Here is a 21,436-nt window from a genome sequence, read left to right as displayed (position 1 = left end):
CTTCATCCAGCGGCTGTAGCTTGTCAGCCCAGTTGTCATTGACATGTAGTTGTTGAAATCTCCACTTTCAATGTTCCTGCTTGAAACAGTCAAACTCCATCTGCTGATGAAGAGCCTGTAATATGATCATAAGCTCCAGAGCAGCTACCACATGCAGCTTTATGTAAGATTTCTTTGTCAAGAGTTGTTTCAAAGGTCAAGAATGATAGAATATGACAGGAGGCAAGATGAAGAATACATTCAAATTCACATTAAAAGGATAACTTTTTTTCAACCTGGACCCTATTTTCATATGTTCTTGTGTCTAAGTGACTGATGGGAACAACAATCTTTGACACTGGTCCAGTATTATATAGATCGCTGCAGTCGGCAGTCAGTGAAAAAACAAGCTACAATGTGCAATTGTAATGGGCAATTGCGCACCTTCAATTTACGTCCACCAAAGTGCTTGTTTTGCCGCTGATGTTTTATTGATCTAAGTGTCAGCAACATTGTAGAAAGGATTTCTAAGGAGGTCGACCTTTCTGTTAAAGAGTAAGATCCTTCTTTTAAACATAAAAAACATCTGAGAAATTGCTGTCTCTAAAGCCACCAGACTCCATGTAAATAATCAGTCATTTTAGCATCGTAAAATACACTTCATTCAAAGTCGACAGAAACAAAATAAAACTATGATAAACCGTTTTGGGTCGTCTTTTCCAACCATCACAACTCTAGTTTTGGTTGAAATAAAAACGTAGTTTACAGATTTACAATTAAAAATATGTTGGCTCTATAGCGATTTCAGAGCTGCTTCTGGTTAAACAAAGAAGATTCTACTCTTTAACTAAAAGGTCTATCTCTGTAGGGATCCTTTCCATAATGTTGTCAGACACTTAGAATAATAATCTGAGTCCGTCAGCAGCAAAAACAGAAATTGACCTACAGGATTACATTGCAGCCCGGTTGGATGTCACAGTGTTCTCACTCAATACTGGACCGATTTCAAAGATGGTTGTTCTCAGTCACGTACACACATAAGCATAGGAAAATGAGGTAAATTTTACTGAATTTTCTCTTGTCGAAATGCCAAACATGCTCTGGTTTCAGCCTCCCTAATGTGACTGCTTTTTCTGTTTAGTCAGACAAAAAAGGAAATTAGTCACTCTCCAACTCGTAAGAGCTGCTGTCCAGTTTGGCCTTGAGAGTCTTGAAGTCTGGCCTGTCGTCGGGCTCTAAGCTCCAACATTTCAGCATGAGTTGGTAGAGAGAGTTGGAACATTTGGCCGGGGCTGGCATCCTGTACCCGTTGGTAACCTGCTGGTACACTTCCTGGTTGCTAAAGGCTGAGGGAGAACAGAAATAGTGAGGAGAGGTTAACATTCTTTCCCACTAAAATACCTGTAGATACACATGGAGGCTTTGTTTTCAATGTATTCCTGTGCAAGCTTTAGTTGAGATGGGGTGATCTTGAAAATGTATCTAACACTACTTTGACTACTAACATGCTTTATGCTTTCAACTCACTACTAGATTCAGTTGGTTTCAGTCAGAGTGTGCATAAGGCCACTCACTGTTTTAACCACACCCTCCACCTTGTGCTGGCAATATGGCATCGCAATTGAAGATTTAATAGTATTTCCGCAGAATCCTTTATAATCAGACCATTCTCTAATAACTTTTTAATTCTCACTCCCAGTCTATACGAAATTAGATAAAAGCTTCTACACTAGATGCCTTATCTGACAGTGCTATAGATACATTTAAGGAAGATATTCCAACAGCATTTAACTCAATGTTGTGCCTTAATATAACAGAGGACTCTTATGTTAACTTTAGCCCCTCCTAAATTGATAATTTTGTAGACGGCCTGCCTACGGACGACTTTAGACTCTGTTGCTCCCCTCAAAAAGAAGATGATGAAGCAAAGGAAACTAGCACCTTGGTATAACTCCCAAACTCCCAAATTAAACAAACCTCGCGAAAACTTGAAAGTAAATGGCGTTCCACCAAACTGGAAGACTCTCGTTTAGATTGGCAAGACAGTCTGAAAACCTATAGGAAGGCCCTAAGAAAGGCCAGATCAGACTATTATTCATCAGTAATAGAAGAAAATAAAAACAACCCAAGGTTTCTTTTCAGCACTGTAGCCAGGCTGACAGAGTCACAGCTCTACTGAGCCATCTATTCCTCTAGCTCTGAGTAGTGATGACTTCATGAGCTTCTTTAATGATAAAATTATAACAATTAGAGATAAAATTCATCACCTTTTGCCCTCAACTTCTAACGGTTCACCTTTAAATGCAGGAACGCTAGAAAGAACGACAAGACCTGACATATTAACAATTAACAATTAATGTTAAAGGACAATTCCGGTGCTAAATGACCCTAGGGGTTAATAACATATGTGTACCGAGTCGACAGTTCTCTGGGATATGTTTTCATGCTAACCCAATGTGTCTCTAGCTTTAAACAAGCTAGCGCAAACCGCTGGTGCGGGGCAGAGGGTAAATCTCTATTTCTACACCACTAACAAGGCTCAAAATATCACCACACTTCCACGGTAGCATAATGGGGGTCCCTGCATGTAAACTGAAGCATTGAGAACGTTGTAAGTGTACAGACAGTTTATTACAAAAATAGATTATAAATTTACATGCGGCCGCCATCTTGGATAACAGTCATGACCAGTCAAACGACGAACGCCGTGCAACCATTAAGCAGTAACACAGCTCAAACACAGCGTTCGTAATTCGACTGCCCATGACTGTTATCCAAGATGGTGAAACATAACTACGTCCATTTACTCAATTACAGTACTTAAGTCCAAATGTTGAGCTACTTGCACTTTACTTGAGTCTTTTTCTTTTAATGCCACTTTTTACTTCTACCCCGCTACATTTCAGAGAGAAATAGTGTAGTTTTTACTCCACTACATTCATCTGTTACAGCTTTAGTTACTAGTTACTTTACACATAAATATTTCTGCACACAAAACACATTTAGTTTATAAAATCTGATGTTTTATTATAAATTTAACCAAAACAATATATGGGCCTACTGTACTGTAAGTAAATGATTAGAAGAGAAGAGAGTAGAGAGGTTCCGATACAGATACCAGTATCCGAAAAGCCTCCGATACCGCCTAAAATGCTGGAATCGGTATCGGAAGTACTGCAGTTGATGCACTGATCTGATACCACGTAATTTAACCCTAACCCCCGAAGAAAATCAACTTAAAAATGTATTTATGTTCTTTTTCTGTTATGACTCCCAGTCAAACTGGATAATAAAAGAAAGTATTACAGCGTTCATTGTTTGTGTTGTTCATTCAACATAGTAAAATATATGACACGCTGGTATCTGATCGGAAACCGGTATTGGCCGATACACAAGTTCAGGTATCGGAATCGGCATTGGGAAGGAAAAAATGGTATTGGAGCATCTCTAGTTAAGAAGGCTACGGATGTCAACTTATATCTACTTTACGGATAGCAGTGGTATTAGGGTTGCATGATTACTCCATTAAGATCACAATCTTGATTCAATCAGGCGTCATTTCATTTCTACAGGACAATGATTACTGCTGTGTTTGCGCTTCTAATTTCTCCCTAAGATGCATTAAGAAATGACAAGTGTGTGTTATTTCTTGTGACAAACACAGGGGCATATACTTAAAAGGATTGCTTCACAACCTTTCGAAAAAGTCTGGTCCTAAAACAATAGTATGTCAATTGAAACATTCCTCATATTTAAGAGATCCCTTCCCAAAGCAAATCTAGTGGGTATCTTTCAAAAGGTGCGTACAGTCTTTTTAGAATAACATTTTCCATTTGTGTTTCCTTATCCAGCTGGAATGGACGAGTTAACAGGAAATCTTTTACTAAATAGACCAGTTTACAAGATAGTCAGCAAACCCTGTTTGTATCAGAATTGAGGAAAGCCAGGGATGGTGAAGAAGAACAAACATATTTTCAACCCCTGAAAAAGCTGTGCTTGTACCTTTAAAAAAAAAAAAGAAAAAAAAAGTGTCCTTTACTACGAATAATGATATTGTTTGTTCTGTCTGCCTCCAGCCTAAAAGGTGTCCAAAAAGTATGATTCAAGGAAAGCTGAGAACAGTGCATAAATAAAGATCCTGAAAGATCTCATCCCAACTGAGGACACACATCCAAGCAGTACTATAGACTACTGTGTGGCACTGACTTATCTTAAATGATGGAGAATTGTTACAAACTTTGATCTCTCATGCAGGACTTTGACTTGTTATTTCATCATTTCATATACAGTGGGGCTCGAAAGTTTGGGCACCCCAGGTAATTTGTTTTATTAATGTGCATAAAGAAGCCAAGAAAAGATGGAAAAATCTCCAAAAGGCATCAAATGACAGATTAGACATTCTTATAATATGTCAAAAAAAGTTAGATTTTATTTCCATCATTTACACTTTCAAAATAACAGAAAAAAAAAAAATGGCGTCTGCAAAAGTTTGGGCACCCTGCAGAGTTAATACCTTGTACTGCCCCCTTTGGAAAGTATCACAGCTTGTAAACGCTTTTTGTAGCCAGCCAAGAGTCTTTCAATTCTTGTTTGAGGTATCTTCGCCCATTCTTCCTTACAAAAGTCTTCCAGTTCTTTGAGATTTCTGGGCTGTCTGTCACACACTGCTCTTTTAAGGTCTATCCAGATTTTCAATTCTGTTGTCAGGAGATTGTGAAGGCCATGGCAAAACCTTCAGTTTACGCCTCTTGATGTAATCCACCGTGGATTTTGAGGTGTGTTTAGGATCATTATCGATTTGTAGAAGCCATCCTCTCTTTAACTTCAGCTTTTTCACAGATGGCATCAAGTTAGCGTCCAAAATTTGCTGAAATTTTATTGAATCCATTTTTCCTTCTACTCGTGAAATGTTCCCTGTGCCACTGGCTGCAATACAACCCCAAAGCATGATTGATCCACCCCCATGCTTAACAGTTGGACAGAGGTCTTTTCATTAAATTCTGTGCCCTTTCTTCTCCAAACGTACCTTTGCTCATTCCGGCCAAAAAGTTCTACTTTAACCTCATCGGTCCACAGAGCTTGTTTCCACAATGCATCAGGCTTGTCTATATGTTCATTTGCAAACTTCAAACGCTGATATTTGTGGTGAGGACGTAGAAGAGGTTTTCTTCTGATGAAGACCTTATACTTGTACAAACAAGTATCTCTTTATAGTGGAATGGTGTACCACAACTCCAGTGTCTGCCAGATCTTTCTGGATGGATCGTGCAGTCAAACGTGGGTTTTGACTTGCTTTTCTCACAATCCTGCGAGCTGTTCTGTCTGATATTTGTCTTGGTCTTCCAGATCTTGCTTTAACTTCCACTGTTCCTGATGACTGTTCCATTTCTTAATTACATTCCGAACAGAGGATATTGGGATTTGAAAACGCTTTGCTATCTTCTTATAGCCTTCTCCTGCTTTGTGAGCGTCAACTATTTTCAGTTTCAGTTTTCTAGACAACTGCTTAGAAGAACCTATGGTGCTGATTGTTGGGGCAAGGTCAGGTGAGTCTGGGCATTTACAACCTTTGAGATTGACATCACCTGGTCTTTCCAGACAATGATTGAGAACAATCCATGACACTGTCAGGTCTCAGCTTTCCAAAGGGGGCGGTGCATGCTATAAACTCTGCAGGGTGCCCAAACTTTTGCAGACGCCATTTTTTTGTTTTCTGTTATTTTGAAAGTGTAAATGATGGAAATAAAATCTAACTTTTTGTCATATTATAAGAATGTCTACTGTCATTTGATGCCTTTTGGAGATTTTCCCATCTTTTCTTGGCTTCTTTATGCACATTAATACAAATTTTTACCTGGGGTGCCCAAACTTTCGAGCCCCACTGTAGTTACGTCATGATTGAAAGTGCTATTAAATATTTAAAACATCCAATCCAAAAAATGTTTAGTTCCACCAACCTGGGTAAGGAGCACCGCCACAGGTGATAATCTCATAGAGCAACACACCAAAAGACCAGACGTCTGACTTGTTGGAGAACTTCCCATGGCTGATGGCCTCAGGAGCGGTCCACTTGAAGGGAATCTTTTTATCTTCTGTGATGTAGAACGGCTCCTGGATTGGAAATATTGGTCTTAAAAACGACAAGTTTGACTTGATTTCAGATAAGACACTCCATATCCCTTCCTTCCCTGTTCCCAGGGTTGTCGGACTGGGAGTGGAAAGGGGACTGAGTACCCAGGGCCCTCATGTGAGGAGTAGGGCTGGGTACCAAATTTCGTTTAGGAACAGGTATCAAAGTCACAATACCCAGCTCTAGTGAGGGAGACCCAAAAAGATGCTAGAATTAATAGCTGTGGATGTGGAGAGGGGCCCATAGAGAATGCCTCTCTACAGGGCCCAGAAGTTCGTGCTACGCCCCTGCCCGTACCTTGATCACTCTGGCCAATCCAAAGTCGGCCACCTTACAGATGTTGTCCTCTCCCACCAGAACGTTTCGAGCCGCCAGATCTCTGTGGATGCTGTTCTGCTCCTCCAGGTATGCCATCCCATCAGCCACTTGGGCCGCCATGTCAATGAGAGATACAACATCTTGGGCTGGCCCCTCTGGACCTGAAACAGGACAAGAAAATAACAGAGAAAACAATCAGCACAGAGAATCAGACCCCGACCAGGTCTAGATGGTAACTTTAGATTTGCGAAAACTCTTGTATGGTATTCAAATAAATAAATTCACTTTGCTTGTTAATGTCTCCTCGTATCCTTTTTTATTGGACATTATTTGGGCAATATTATTTATCAATATTGTGATATGAGGCTCGATATTATCTATATATATATATATATATATATATATATATATATATATATATATATATATATATATATATACACACATTTATATATACATACATACACACACATATATACACATATATATATATACATACATACACATACATATATATATATATATATATATATATATATATATATATATATATATATATATATATAAAAATAACAAAACATGCAAGAATGAAATCCCCCTTTCAATACCACCATGGATTTAGAGCCAGGCAGCGAAAACAAAATACTTTCAGCTCGGAAACGCTCAAATCTTAATCCAAACCATGATCTTTTTCCTAAACTTAACAATCTGTTTAACTGTCAGCGCTGCATTACGCTCACTTTTTCTGTCTAAACTCCACTACCACGGCCCCTGAAAGGGCCTGTAGCCGGCTCACAGTCACCTGTTGGTGGCTAAACAACTGCCGCTGGTAGCCAACGTCCTGGAGCTCTGTAGCGGCTAAATACAACCAGCAACTGCTGCTCGGGTGTTATCGTTCTATGGCACTATGGGCCAGATGTACTAACGCATTTGCGCCCACTTCAGGTGTATTTGTTTCGCAACGTGCGCGTAAAAGCATGGCGAGGTATGTACAAACAGGCCGCACTGAGGTAAAAGCGCAGACTGCCTGTCGCGGGGACTGAAAATGGTAAATTGCGCTTTTCCGTGTCATGCATATGCATTCGCAGGAGGGTCAAGGGGACAGTGGGAGTTTCCAATACAGAGATGGGAGGGGAAGAGTAAAGTGCTCCTAATTATGTATTCCGCTGTATGTACAAAAACCGCCCCGTGAAAGTGCAACTCTACTTTGCGATGAAAATTCTCCGCCTCTTAAAAAGCAGGTGTAAGGAAGAGGGTTTCCTGGCGTATGCCTCCTGGTGAACTGGCAGCAGTAATCCGAGCAAGACGAAGACATAGGTCAAGGAGACGAGCTGCCACAAGGATCACACTTTTTCAGTTGAGTGAACATTAAATCATTAAGTGTTACAGATTAAGCAGCCATGCAATGTTACAGTTACTGGAAGAAATCAAAGATGACATATCTCTGACTCAGCGTTCACATTCCATTCCAGCAGCTGTTAAACTCCTCGCTACATTACAAATATTGGCATCAGGATCATTTCAAACCATCCTAGCATCAGCAGTGGGTATATGGCAGTCTGCACTCAGCCCTATCATAGCACCAGGACTAGTCAATACATACATTTCCCCACCACTAATGCCGAAATAACACACATCGAGCGGTTACCTCATGAACAAGCAGATTAACGTTATCGCTAAATCTTTGTTTTCACTGTTTTGACTGACATGGTGGCTGATCCATGCTAGAAAGATGCACGCAATTTACAGTATAGTGGGAGGAGAAAGGCGCTGATGACCCGATGAACTGCAGGTTTGGTAAATACAACATAAGCTGAAGTATCACAGCGTGCACTTTCTGCGAGTTGGCCACGGTGCTGATAACGCTACATTCCCAAATGTGACCCTATGTGTCCACGTTTCAGCGCTTTACTTAGTTTAACATACTTCTATCTTAAGTATCCATATTGAGGAACTTGGTCAAAAATATTGTGATATTTGACTGGTACAAAAGAGAGAAGTTGAAGTAGACTGAGGTTGTTGTTTTTTTACCTCTGAGGAAGCTGAGCAGGCTGCCTTTCTCCATCAGCTCGGTGATGATGTAGTACGGTGCCGAGGCCGTGCACACGGCAAACAGAGAGATGAGGTGACGATGGCGGAGACGCTTTAGGATCTGAACTTCGCTCTGAAATTCACGGTGGTTCAACTCTGAATCTGAAGGGAGAGAGAAAGACACTGATTAAAAAAAAAAAAAGAGGAAGGGAGACAACAGAGGAAGAGAGAGGAAAGAAAAGAAAACCAAGGAAACCACACTTTTAACAAATATGACAAAAATATGATATGCAACGATGGGACTCTGTTTCGTAAACATAAGATGGTAAGCTAATTTTAAAGGATTTTGTGGCACAGTGACATTGCAACTGCTCTTTATTTATAATTAAAACCATGCTAACTGTGGTAATTATACAATATACTGTGCAAAGTATGCAGCCTTTTATTATGGAAAATATCTTGCATGCTGCTTGGGAGATCAATTAAAGAGCAATAAAAGGGATTTGTTCTCGTGGTCTAAAGCTGAGCAGACACTGTGCATTTGTATTCATCTTGTTTGTGGTAACTTATGGATATATACAGTAAGTTGAAATCAGACTTTCTGGCTGAAGGACTTTTATGCTCTCACTGTACAGATCAAATGACCATGATCATACTGAACGGAAGCACGGAACACTGACATGACTGTGTCCTCAACTATGCTGAAAGGATGAGACAAAGCTTCTAAAATGTGAAGATTTGCCGCTGAAGTTTTGTTTCATATCAATAAAAATTGAATATTTCTGGATTTTAGACTGTTGGTTGGACAAAACAAACAATCGTGTGACATTTTTATGGAGTTAGAATCATGCCAAAACCTCACACACACACACACAAAACGTGTTTTACTCACGCCCAACGATTCACAAACAAACTAATTGCGGTTTGCAAATACAAAACATCATTCACAAACTAATACATTTTGTTCTGCAAATAAGAAACCTACCTATCAAACAAATACAGTATGTTTTACACATACAAAAACGTATTTCTTCAATGACAAAAAATATCCTACAAGTACATAACAAATTCTACAAGTACAAAAAACTGTCACGTGACTTTTGGCACTAACTTTCCGCCTTGCTTTCTTGCCTTGCTTTTTGAGTGCAAGTTATTTATTATCTGCTCTATCTTTTCCAACGTTTTAGACACAGATACGGAGATAACGGCCTGAAAAGATGTGAAAAAAGAGACACAAAACTACCACAAAGGGATGCGAACCGACTAAAAAAGAGATGATAAATAAGCACAGAGAGCTAAAACAACCCCAAAGGAAACCAAAATGACCAAAAAGAGAAACGACACAACTACAAAGACACAACATTTTCTTGAGAAAGGACGCCTTAACCCATCGCCAGATACCCGCACCTAAATCTTCCACAAAGCCAGGGAAAACACTGCTTGGGTAAATGTACTTAGTTCCATTCCTCCACTGATCTCATCGGAGTACCTTTTTCATCAGGTTTGTGTCAATGACCTCAAATCTCATCACTTAAATGATGTCACAAGCATGATTTACAAACTAACCAAAGGAAACTGACTACAGGGAAATGCTGTGCTTTATTAGAGTCAAACAGTATAGTCAGTGTTGACCTGTGTCATAAACTATTGATCATACATGATATTATGAATCATTCACAGTAAACTGGCCTGAGTTTCACTTTATAGTGATACCTGGAAATAACAAGACGCATAAACCATTTACTTCCTTAAATTATTGCTGTACAATGAGTCATCAGGTTAATCAGGGCTACTCGACACACTGCAAGTTGCTTCATGCTTCTAAAATGGCTCAGCCAACTACTCCCACTTTACTTTCTAAAGGTGTTTGTTACACTGAAACTGAGATTAGCATAAGCACTAACACTATGCCAAAAAGACCCAACCAAAAAAGGGTTTTACTGACAAGACAGCAGCAGCAGTTTTAAATGAACAATCCAACTGGGTGCCAATTGAATTCCACACTTAAGAAAGAGGTGTCTCAAAAGGGATTACCATGATGCATCTCTCTACATTCTTATTCTGTCTCTCATTAGTTTCACTCAAATGTGGTCTAACATGTTATTGACTATGCATATTGGCATTCTTGAACAATGAAGGAAAGACAACAGAGAGCAGAGATAACGGCTTCAGTTCCCCGTCGTAAAGAGCTGTCTGACAGCAAGGTAAAGGGGTGAAAATATTGTACATATACCATACACTTAAACTGATTTAGATTTTTTTAGGTGTCTAAAAACGGTTTAGCTGCACAGCAGGACATAGCTTATTAGCCTGGTCCTCCCCGACTCTGGTACACTAGCTTGGTCCTACCAGACTCTGGTCCAGAGTAGCCTGATCCTACCAGACTCTGGTCCATTTCATTTGTACAGAGAGTCTGGCCACTCTCCATTGACAAGTGTTAACTTCCTTGAAGGCGGGTACTATGTTGAAGTTTAAAACTATTGGATCTGCCCAGAGCCACTCTGGATCTGCCAGAACCAATCGCTAACGTTTGGTCGTGACGTCGGGTTACCATCGCTAGCGTTATTCTTAGCCATCTCCTTCACCGCTAACGGAGCGAGCTGGAAAATCAAACTTTTCCCAAACCCCGTGGGGAGGAGGGCCACAACATCATGGCCACCAACACAACTCAGCAAAGATTGTTCTTGCTCGGGCTTTAACTTCTGGATATTCGCCAGTGTTGCCACAACGGACCGAATGGCTTTGATCGCATGGTTCTAAAGGGTTGTCCTTAGTGTCTTCATTAATCAGAGGTGTGTTTTGGGCGTAACATGCAATCAACCAATCAGAGATCATCTCCCATTCCCTTTAAAAGCCAGGCGCGTTTTGACCTTGGAGCATTGCTATTATGATGGCGGATTTGCACGTATTTTGCATGTGTGTGTGCTGCTGTGCGTCCCTGTGTGTGTAACAAGCATAGTGTGCACGCGCTGTGCACAAGCCTAAGAGCATTTTACTAATGCTCTGTTAAAATAACAATGAAATGCTGCGTTATTGACTTTAGACCAGGTTTTTGTTGGTCAATGGCGCGACCACTTCCTGCTGTCTTAAGATAGCAATACGCCCAGAATGCACCTGAACACACCTCCCTGTAAGACCAGCACGCCCCAGAATGCACCTGAAAACACCTCCCTGTAAGACCAGCACGCCCCAGAATGCACCTGAAAACACCTCCCTGTAAGACCAGCACGCTCATCGGCCACAGATGGGTGCCGACGCGGGCGCTGGATGGGAAAATGACAACTGCATCGGTCTTAAACTAGCAAAGACACTTGCGTTGGGCTTTGCGCTGCACCGGGTGCAAATTAGGACCCTTTCTCTTTTTCTGCCCCCTCAACCTGGATTACACTGCAGCAGGATCTAAATACATTGTTAAAGATTACACCAATCCATATACCGATCTTGTTGGCTTGTGACCCCTCCCCAAAAGCATTGCCTATTTAGGCACCTTGTCATGTTTTAGATGTGTATGATTGGAGAAAAAGTCCAGATTTATCTAGTGAGCGTTTAGAGGAGTCGTTCCCAAATTGGGAACCACTGGATTAAAGTATCATACTTTATTTAATATATAGTAGTCAAAACCTTGAGCAGAACTGTACAATTCATTGTACATTGGTACATCAATATTAACAATCAAATAATACTTTTACTCTTGATTCTTCAAGTACATTTTGCTGATAATACTTGTAAGTAACCTTTTAAATGCAGCACTTGCATTTGTAATTAAGTATTTAAATTGTTTTATTAGTACTTTGATTTAAGTAAAGAATCATAATTTGTCTTCCACCTTGTTTACTAGTTTCTAGACAAATCCATCCACCACCTTGTTAAAACCAGTGGTTCTGACTGGATTACTAGATGAAATAAACAGATTACTGTATGTACTCTAAGCTGAAAGAGAGGTTTCCCTTTTTGTGTACTGAACACTTTTCATCCATCTCTTTAGTTATTTGTGGAGCCAAACACGTCCACATGATCAGAAACCCATCGATGAAAGCACGCTTCATTAGATCAACAGAGATGATGAAATACCACTTTTGATGATCTTGATGGCGACATTAATGTGGTTCTTCCAGCGCCCCCGGTAGACGTCAGCAAAGTAGCCGCTGCCCAGCTCCTCCTCCAAGGTGAACTCCTGTTTGGGGAGCTCCCACTCATCCACCGTAAAAGGATTCAAGTCCCGAGTGCTGGGCTTTTTCTGATGGAGGGAACACACATGCACACACTTGTAGGTCATAAAGGGACACAAATGTAGTACATACAAATATTCAAGAGATCTCCAACTATCTGGGGCAGTCCCGGGACATGTCTGCATGGATAAAAAAAAAACTTCGGGAAAACATTGTCAAAAAAGTTGAAAAATGCGACAAAAACACTGAGCAAAATTGTTTAAAATGTCCTAAGAAGCCCAGTTTTGATTATTGGGGGCGGGGGTTGTACCCCGATGTGGTTATTTACGGGGGGGGCGTAAATAACACCACATCTACAAACACACATCGCTTTAGCAACAACTGTGTTTGAGTGAATTCTCTGTCCACCGTTTTTTGTTTTGACCAGAAAATAAGAGGAACTAAAGAAGCAAGAAGATCCAACCAGCCAACAGAGCCCGTCCTACCCTCTTGCAGGAGACTCCCAGCGTGCTGGTGTTGTTCAGGCTGTTTGCGCGGTAGTACTCCACCAAGTCGATCAGAGAGCTGAAATGGTGGCCGTGCTCCACGTAAAAATTCCTCTCATCTGCTTTGAGGACCTTGAAATGCTTCACCCGACTGCTCGACCTCACTGCAGGAAGATTCACAAACAAGTCTTAAGTTGTAGTTTAAGCTGCTACAAATCCATCCTCAATAGAGTCCAATGAAAGGTTTAATACTGAGGGACTTTCAACAGTCCAACAGGAATGCAAAGCTTTTATTTTAATTCAGTTACATTTACATTTTAAATGGTTTGTCTCCTAAAACTTTTCTTCCAAGTGTTTAATTTTTTAGTTTATTGCAACTTTGGCAATGGCTTGAACGTAACGGATGTTCATTAATATCAAAAAGTGAGCTTTAGTGATGCAGGTAGGTGGATTATGTCCAATACCCAGGCTTGCTGTATCCCTCTGTCTTTGTGCTAAGCTAAGCTTAGCTAACATTTTGCTGGCTGTAGCTTCATATTTACCCTACAGATATGAGAGTGGTATCGATCGTCTATTCTGACTTTCTGCCTAAAACAAACCGTAGTGTATTTCCCAGCATGTCAAACTATTTCATTAACAAAGACACAAGCCACCAGCTGAACTCAAATAATCTCTTGATCAGGTTTTTTTTTTTTTTTTTAAGAGCCTAGAACTTATAGTCACATTGCCAAATAGAGACTCATGAAGCTATGATGATATTAACTTTAGTGGGAAGAGAAGGGGGTAAGGGACACCCTTTATCTTATTGACACTGTGACACTGTCGACTATGCAACGTCATAACGCATTACAGCCTTCATGTTGTTTGGGATCAATTAGTCAGAAGATCAGTTAAAACGTAGTCTATATCCACCACGTCCCACTTCTGGGATTGCTCTGGTGCCGCAGGAAATTCTGCCGGATGCATGTCTTTTCGCCGATGTCCGTCCCCTTCCTCTTCCTTTGTGTTGGCGTTCTAACCTCTGGTGGATTTGTGAGGACTATGGTTATCTGCTCCTCAGATCTCTGCAGGGTAAATCCAGACAGCTAGACTATCTGTCCAATCGGAGGTTTCTGTCACACGATTAAAACTACTTTTGAACGTACACATGTTCCACCAAAACAAGTTCCTTCCTGAGACTATTTAGCAGAGGCACCGTGCAAAGTTTAGCAACGCCCCTGATGATTGTGATTGGTTTACAGAAATGCCAATAAACCAGAGCATGTTTTTCTCCCATCCCAGAATGCTGTGTGGACTAGCCAGACCCTCCTCCACAGTGCCATGGAGGATGTGAGACTAGTCTGACAAAGTGAGACTAGTTAAAACAGAACCCATGCTGGCGAAATTAGGTTACCATCACAAAATAAGGTCAGGTAATGTGTTGATGATGATGCTCTGGACTCGCTAATCAAAGCCTGGATCTCCATTTTCCATCTGGCACTGTGTAATACATCTTTGTATTAACTTATAACTTATAATTACATTAATGTTGCCTACTTGTATAGATGCACATGCTTAAAAGGGCATACTGTTTGTTGTGTTTAACATTTTTTTCACTTTGTCTGGTGTGATTTGTTCACGTACTGCTGCTGTAGTCTGGATTAATGTAAGTACATTGCCAGGATAAGCCAACAAAAAAACTTGCTTGCAAGAAATGCTTGCTCCTAGGGTGAATTGTTGGGTCTCTGTAAATTATAGAATGTGGTCTAGACCTACTCTAAAGTGTAAAGTGTCCTGAGATAAGTCCTGTTATGATTTGACACTATAAATAATATACATACTGCACAGTTTTTGAACTGTGAAACTTATTTAAACCCTCAAACACCACACGCCTCTTGTTCTCGTTTTGGGCTTCTCCATCTCCCCTCTCTCCTCTCTCTTATCTTACGTGAAAGAACGTATCCAATGTCATCTTTCGCGCTGCGTCGGATGAGGAAAGCTCCGTGATCGTTTCCTGATCCCAGCAGGTGGCTTTGGGCCTCGTGGCGGGTCATTGTCCCAAAATACCACCTGGTTTAAGACAGAAAGCCATAGACGAAAGTAATTATTAGGAAGTGGTTGCATGGCTTCACACTTTAACGGTGTGACACTGAAAATAATTCTCTGAGATATCTTACAAATGGTATATTCTGAAATCATCTTTTAAAATAATCTTTGTGTACAAGATCTGGCAATTTACTCTCTGCTGCTCATCAAAACAGCATTGGATCTGACAACAATATGTACCTGTGAACATCCTGGGATCTGGTTTCATTTTTCAAGGTATAACGTTGAGTTATCAGAGGTCAGAGTATCTAAACATGTTGAATGCTTTCTTCATTTTGCGTACTGTAGGTGCAAAGACAAGAGTACAGTACGCAAAATGAAGAAAGCATTCAATGCCGTTCCCACACCAAGCTTTCTGCCTCAGGTTATTATCTGGGCTCTGATGGTGGCCTGAGGCTGAAGGTAGGGCTGGAACAGCAGTGAATGCACAAAGTCCTCCTGGTTCTTAATCCGAGAGATTGGAAGTGGAATTAGTTTGTTGTGATTTTGTTTTCTCGGTGTATCTTTTTTGGTTGCAGTTTTGGGTTCTACAGATGGGCTTATACTGTAGCAGACGAGGTTAAAACAGTATTCATGATTATATTGTTGTCAGAGCAGCAACAACCACAAACAAACTGGTCGGCGGAAATACTCATGCCGCGAGTCTGAACATGTATTTTGTTAAAAAAAGCAACACTGCGGCTGCTGCAAGAGAGAGAGAGAATTTGCGCGGGAGAAAATTGCTGCTAGAGTCAATGCGTAAGTTCCAATGTAGTGCATTGATGTCATATTTAATCATAAGTATAATGTTGCCGGTGAAATGGTATTGAACCTATAATCTATAAAAGTACTACGACTACTAATCCCATTCTGAGGCTGCAGCACCATCATTAACAGAATTATAATTCATAATCTTTTATTTCAAAGGGTTTGCATCATTCACCTGCAATCCATGGCTCTTTTACAGGTTTGTGTCCAGGGAACACTACAAAAACGTTTAAAAAACATTTCAGAGGGGGTGGCCTCTAGCTCACCCAGTAAGAGCGTTTGCCCCATGTAGGCTGAGTCCTGCAGCGGCGTGGGTATGAATCCAACCCGCTGCCCTTTGCTGTTTGTCACCCCCATCTCTCTCCCCTTTTCTTGTCACTAAAAGGAAAAGCCCCAAAAAATAATCTTTAAAAAAAAAAAAAAAAACGTTTCAGAGCGAGTCACACTCTTCTGACGGTGCTTTGCAACAGTCAGCAAGGCAGACTATAAAACGGCTTTTCCTTTTGTCAAGGATCCCGTTGATGAAGAAGCTGTATTACTTCTCAGGGAGTTAAACATACGTCTGGAGATGATATTGAGACCCCGACTATAAATGCTTTTTCATTTCCAGATAACTACCTATTTATTATGTTAGCCTACATAACCTTATCTGTCCTCATATCACTAATGTCACCCATCGCGGACATGCTCTACATCCTAGCACATTCTTTGTGTCGCATTGTTTTTTGCAAACCAACCCTGTTTTTTTATTCATGCAGATAACAAACTGTGCTAAAATGCGCCTGATACAGACTGAATGAATGAATGAATGAGGAAAAGAAAGAGTGCCAAGTCAGAGGGAGGAGACTGAGAGAAGAAAACTCGCTCCCGACCGGGTTAGGTTCACAGACTCTGAGGTTAAGTTCCCTCTCTTTCTGAGACGGGCGGGAGTTCCCCCTCTCTCTCTCAGGTTTGATTAACCTCCCTTTCTGTTTCCCTCATCTCAGGGTTAACTAACTCAGAGTTTTCTGCTCGGGGAAACCTGGAATATTGGTTGCACATGTTGTTAATTTCCCCCCAATTTCAGAACACGGCTGCTGGAACATGTCGGTTGTGTAGTTTTTGGTTTAGAGGTAATTATTGGGGTTTTTCATGGTCGAACGAAAGTGCTGCTATACTCAGTTACAGTCAATCCCCGGCTGCAATGACAGACAGTACAGAGACAGCAAGTGAACAGATGTGCACCTGGAAACGCTGACCAATCAGAGCAGTCTGGGCTTTTTCGGGGGCTTAAAGAGACAGGCGCCCCTACAGAGCGTCTCAGACAGAGGGTGAATACAGGTGCAGCAGCCATGGGCAGTGTGAGAAACATAAAGTGTTTTTTGAACATTAAAACATGTAAACATGTTCTAGTAGAGCACCCACAAAATAAGCACAATATGTCACCTTTAAAATGTATCACCAGCTGTTTTGATAATCAGTTAATAGTTTATTATTTTGCAAGCAAATGTGCCAAACATTCACTGGCTCCAAGCATCTCAAATGGGACATTTTACAGATTTTCTTTGTCATATGATAAGATTTTTAATTGAATATGTTTTGGCTGTGGACAGTTAGTTGCTTTCAACATGAGCCTTGAAAATTGTAATGGACATTTTGAATTTTTATTATCAGATCAGTCATTCATGACAATAATCAGTTGCAGCCCTAAAATAACTGTTCTTACTGCTAATCTTACGTTGTATGAATGTGGCTGAAGTGTTTTAAAGTGGACACTTAATAATGATGAACAATATACATATAAAATCACCTAATAAATAACATTTATTGTAATGAAATAAAAACCAACAACACTTTAATAAATTCCAGCCTTCCAGCAGCTGTTGACATGTGAGATTAACCTCACATCACACACTTCCCATTCGGTCGAAGCAATAAACAGAGAGAGAGAGAGAGAAAGAGAGAGAGAGAAAACAAGAAGTGGTGACGCTGGCTGTCAACATGTTTGACATGTATGAAAGATGTAATCGACATTTCTCACAGGGTTGCTTACAACAGAGGCTTGAGGCATGTCCTGTTTGTCATGAAGTTAATGCTCTATAAATGCTCACTTTCTGTTAAGAGACAAAGGGACATTAATAGAAGCTGACATGTTATGAGAAAGCCCCAAACACTCAATATTAAAAATTATAAATATGATATAATATAATAAAATATATTATAAATGCGGCTGAGTGATGATGGACGATTTATTTTGTAGCTTTTTTTTCATATTAGATCTTCTGTAGACAAACAAATAGCATCCAAATGTATCTTATTGCTAAATATAGAGTATAATTATCTTATTTTAAACTACGGTGTCTCTGTATCTTAATGAGATGCATACAAAGGACATTCCTGTCAGCTTCTCTGGCAACTATCAAACCAACCTACTCAGTGTGTCACAACATTGAAACATGCGACAAATGCACACATACAAGTCCAACGAGTAGCACCGCAACAATGTTTATACTTTTACAATTTTGTAATAATGTGTGGAAGTACATAATTAACTTGCATTTCCTCTTGTTTGACTTGATAATGTTTCTGGTTCCGTTAATGCAGTTCAGCCGCTCCATAAAGTGTGTTTAACAGCATGTGTTTACAAGTTTTCAGAGAAATGTAAAAGACTTGAGTTTTAACAAGGAAACTCAAGCAAAGTTCTGCTTTTTATACAACACCCTAAGCCTAAAGCTTTAACCTTAACACTGGCACTAAATTAGATCAGCTTTCGTGCCTTCCAAGAACTCTCACATTTCTATTTTATTACATAGGAAAATACTATTTCGATCCCAAATTGACTCTTATCGGGTCTACTGGTCTAATATAATGAAATAGAAATTCAAAAGGGAATGCTCCACAGTGCTGTGAGTATGTGGACAAGAAAGATGTGCATGTGTTTAACAACCAGTAAACCCCAAATCCCAAACTGAGTCATGTGGCTGGAGCTGAACAGAGCTTCAAGCTTAACTCATGTAATGCAATCCAAAAATTCGAAAATTAAAATTAGACATTTTTTTAAAGTTTATAATGAAGTCTAGTGGCTGAGTTCCAAACTTCATAGCCTACTTGTTCTACGATACGATACGATACAATACGACATACTTTATTGTCCCCTTAGGGAAATTAGTTTTGGACTCCAAAGCTGTCACAATCACAGTATTGCACACATCCCGTGGTAAAAACATATTGCACGTAACACATGTATTTCCCTCACCATGAAACTATTGCACAAATCTCTACAGCCTCAAGCAGCCTTGTTTTATAGTTTGACAGGGGTAGGAAGACTATTTTACCTTTAGTATGTACAGTGATGTGTTTATATCTAAAGAAAATTGGTGGGGCACAATTTCAAAAGATGGCCTACATACCAGTCACACTAGAATACTCTGCAACTCACTCTGTTAACATGTCAACAAACCGCATGGCTCCACAAAACAGACAGCGTTGTAACATGAACACATAGAGCGATGCTGCTACCAGCACCAGTTGTTTAGCCGTCAATAGGTGACCGCGAGCCCGGCTACAGGCCCCGCCAGATCACGGTGCTTTTAGGGGCCGTGGTAGTAACGTTAGAGTTCAGCCAGAAAAAGTTAACGTCATGCGACGATGCATACAGATGCATTCTATGACAACAACCGAGCATGTACACACTCGTCACCATCTAACGTAGCTAATATCAATCAATCCAACACAACGTGATCACCATACAGACCAGCACCACAAAGGCAGGATGATAAAATGGGTTTTCACTGACCCAAGGCTGAGGGCTCTCTAAGAGAAAGGTGAAACGTTCTTCCTCTGGGCTAACTTGACTTATTTTGTAAGCTAACCACTCCACGTTTAACCGCGGTTACTTTTACCAGCAGTTTGAGTGATGACAATATCCCGAGGCTGGGGGGCACCAAGGCCTTTTAAAGGTGCTCTAAGCGATGTCACACCTGCCCCTAATGACTGGTCGCCACGGAGTATGTACTGTGGCTGTCCTTACAGAGTACATACTGTTTGGGACATAGGCTACTACTTCTCCATAGAATTGCGCCTTGATCTTTGACCCTGTTGCTCATATGCTGTGCGAAAGGATTGTGGGACAGAATAGCCAAGAAAGCATGCTGGCTTGCATACTGCAAAATCTGACCAGATGCAGTAGGACATCATGTTTTTTTATTTTTTGGCATTCTGCATTTGACATACTATGTATTGGGACATAGCCCACTACATTTCTTTTCTGGCATATTAGTCTTGAAGTAGCCTATGGGTATTGGAAGCAGGGTAGGCTATGTATGTTTATGTCCATACTTCCCACAATGCCTCCAGGCGACAAGAATTTCCTAAATTTTTATGCTGGGAAGCATGTAATTAACTTTTCAACAGTGTGCTCGTTTCATGACTTTTCACCATTATTTTGTTAGAATTTAAAAATTATTTCTATTGCATAACAAGTTAAATTATACAGGCACAATGGTAGCCTACATCAATGTCTGCTGAATTTAGAACTGTTTAAGTTACCAATGGTTGGACATGAGCAAGAGAAAAAGACTATTTAGAATCAACCTCAGTCTGGTTTTGAAGTAGGCTATTTAGAAAAAGTAGGCGTCACCACTCACGGTTGGTTTCGTAGGGACTCGGCCCGCTCCAGGTAGTTTTTGGGAACGATCCCGGTGTCCAGGACGCACCCGTTCTTGTCGATTTTCCGTGCGGTCCACCAGTCCCCGCTGCGGCTGACAACACTGAACAGGTCCCCCTCATTGAAGGACAGCTCGTCCACGTGCCGGGACTGAAAGGGCCACAGCGCCGTGTACATGGAGCATCTCTCCAGCGGCGGCGGCGGCGGCGGACTGGCTGGTCTCGGTCTCGGTCTCTCCTCCTCTCCGCCGCCGCTTCCTCCTCCTTCTCCTTCTCCTTCTGGAGGCTTTTCGCCGAAAATCCTCAGCCATAGTGCGTCCAGACACGGGCAAGCTTTCCGCAGACACTCACCCATAGATGAGCATGAATGACGTTCTCTCAGCCGCCGCGCCCCCGTATGCCTCCGACTGAGCGCAGCCGGCTACACCTGTCGGACAGGGGGGGCAGGAGGAGGAGGAATCCTCGGAATGCCTTTGCAGCGAATTGCTTCTGGGCTGCGCTGCTGAGAGGGAGACTTCTCTGTCACAAACTTCCTGATTCCAGCCTATGATAAAATGCACGAGAGCCACGCCTATTATCTGAAAGACGCGTCAAAAATCTCAGACATGGTCTAGTTAGAAATCCCACGTGGGTAATGATGTGATTATTATGGGTTTTAAAAAGCTTGGTTGATCATTCAGTTTACAACTTACCCAACAGAATATAAAGTCATTTAAATGAGCTCCACCGTTACCAGATGCAACATTAAAGTGATGAGCACAATAATGTAATAACATTTTGAATGCTGGAGTTTTAGCCTACTTGTAACAGAATATTTCTACACTGTAGAAGGTTCTACTATTAGAGAT

At 40.9% G+C, this 21,436-nt stretch overlaps 1 protein-coding gene across 1 annotated transcript; it reads right to left on the bottom strand.

The window, feature by feature from the left end:
- Nucleotides 1-900: 900 nt before the first annotated feature.
- On the bottom strand, nt 901-21,097 carry ptk6b (PTK6 protein tyrosine kinase 6b). Its single transcript, XM_028583820.1, has 8 exons — nt 20,570-21,097; nt 15,040-15,161; nt 13,113-13,276; nt 12,530-12,695; nt 8,459-8,620; nt 6,407-6,588; nt 5,937-6,090; nt 901-1,325 (listed from the first exon to the last, which is right to left on the bottom strand). Exons 1-8 carry the CDS (start codon nt 20,941-20,943, stop codon nt 1,138-1,140), a joined length of 1,512 nt encoding a protein of 503 aa, XP_028439621.1. The 5' UTR covers nt 20,944-21,097; the 3' UTR covers nt 901-1,137.
- Nucleotides 21,098-21,436: the final 339 nt, after the last annotated feature.

This window comes from Perca flavescens, chromosome 7, assembly GCF_004354835.1.
Source record: "Perca flavescens isolate YP-PL-M2 chromosome 7, PFLA_1.0, whole genome shotgun sequence".
Classification (NCBI taxonomy): domain Eukaryota; kingdom Metazoa; phylum Chordata; class Actinopteri; order Perciformes; family Percidae; genus Perca; species Perca flavescens.
This window is presented reverse-complemented; position numbering and strand designations above follow the sequence as displayed.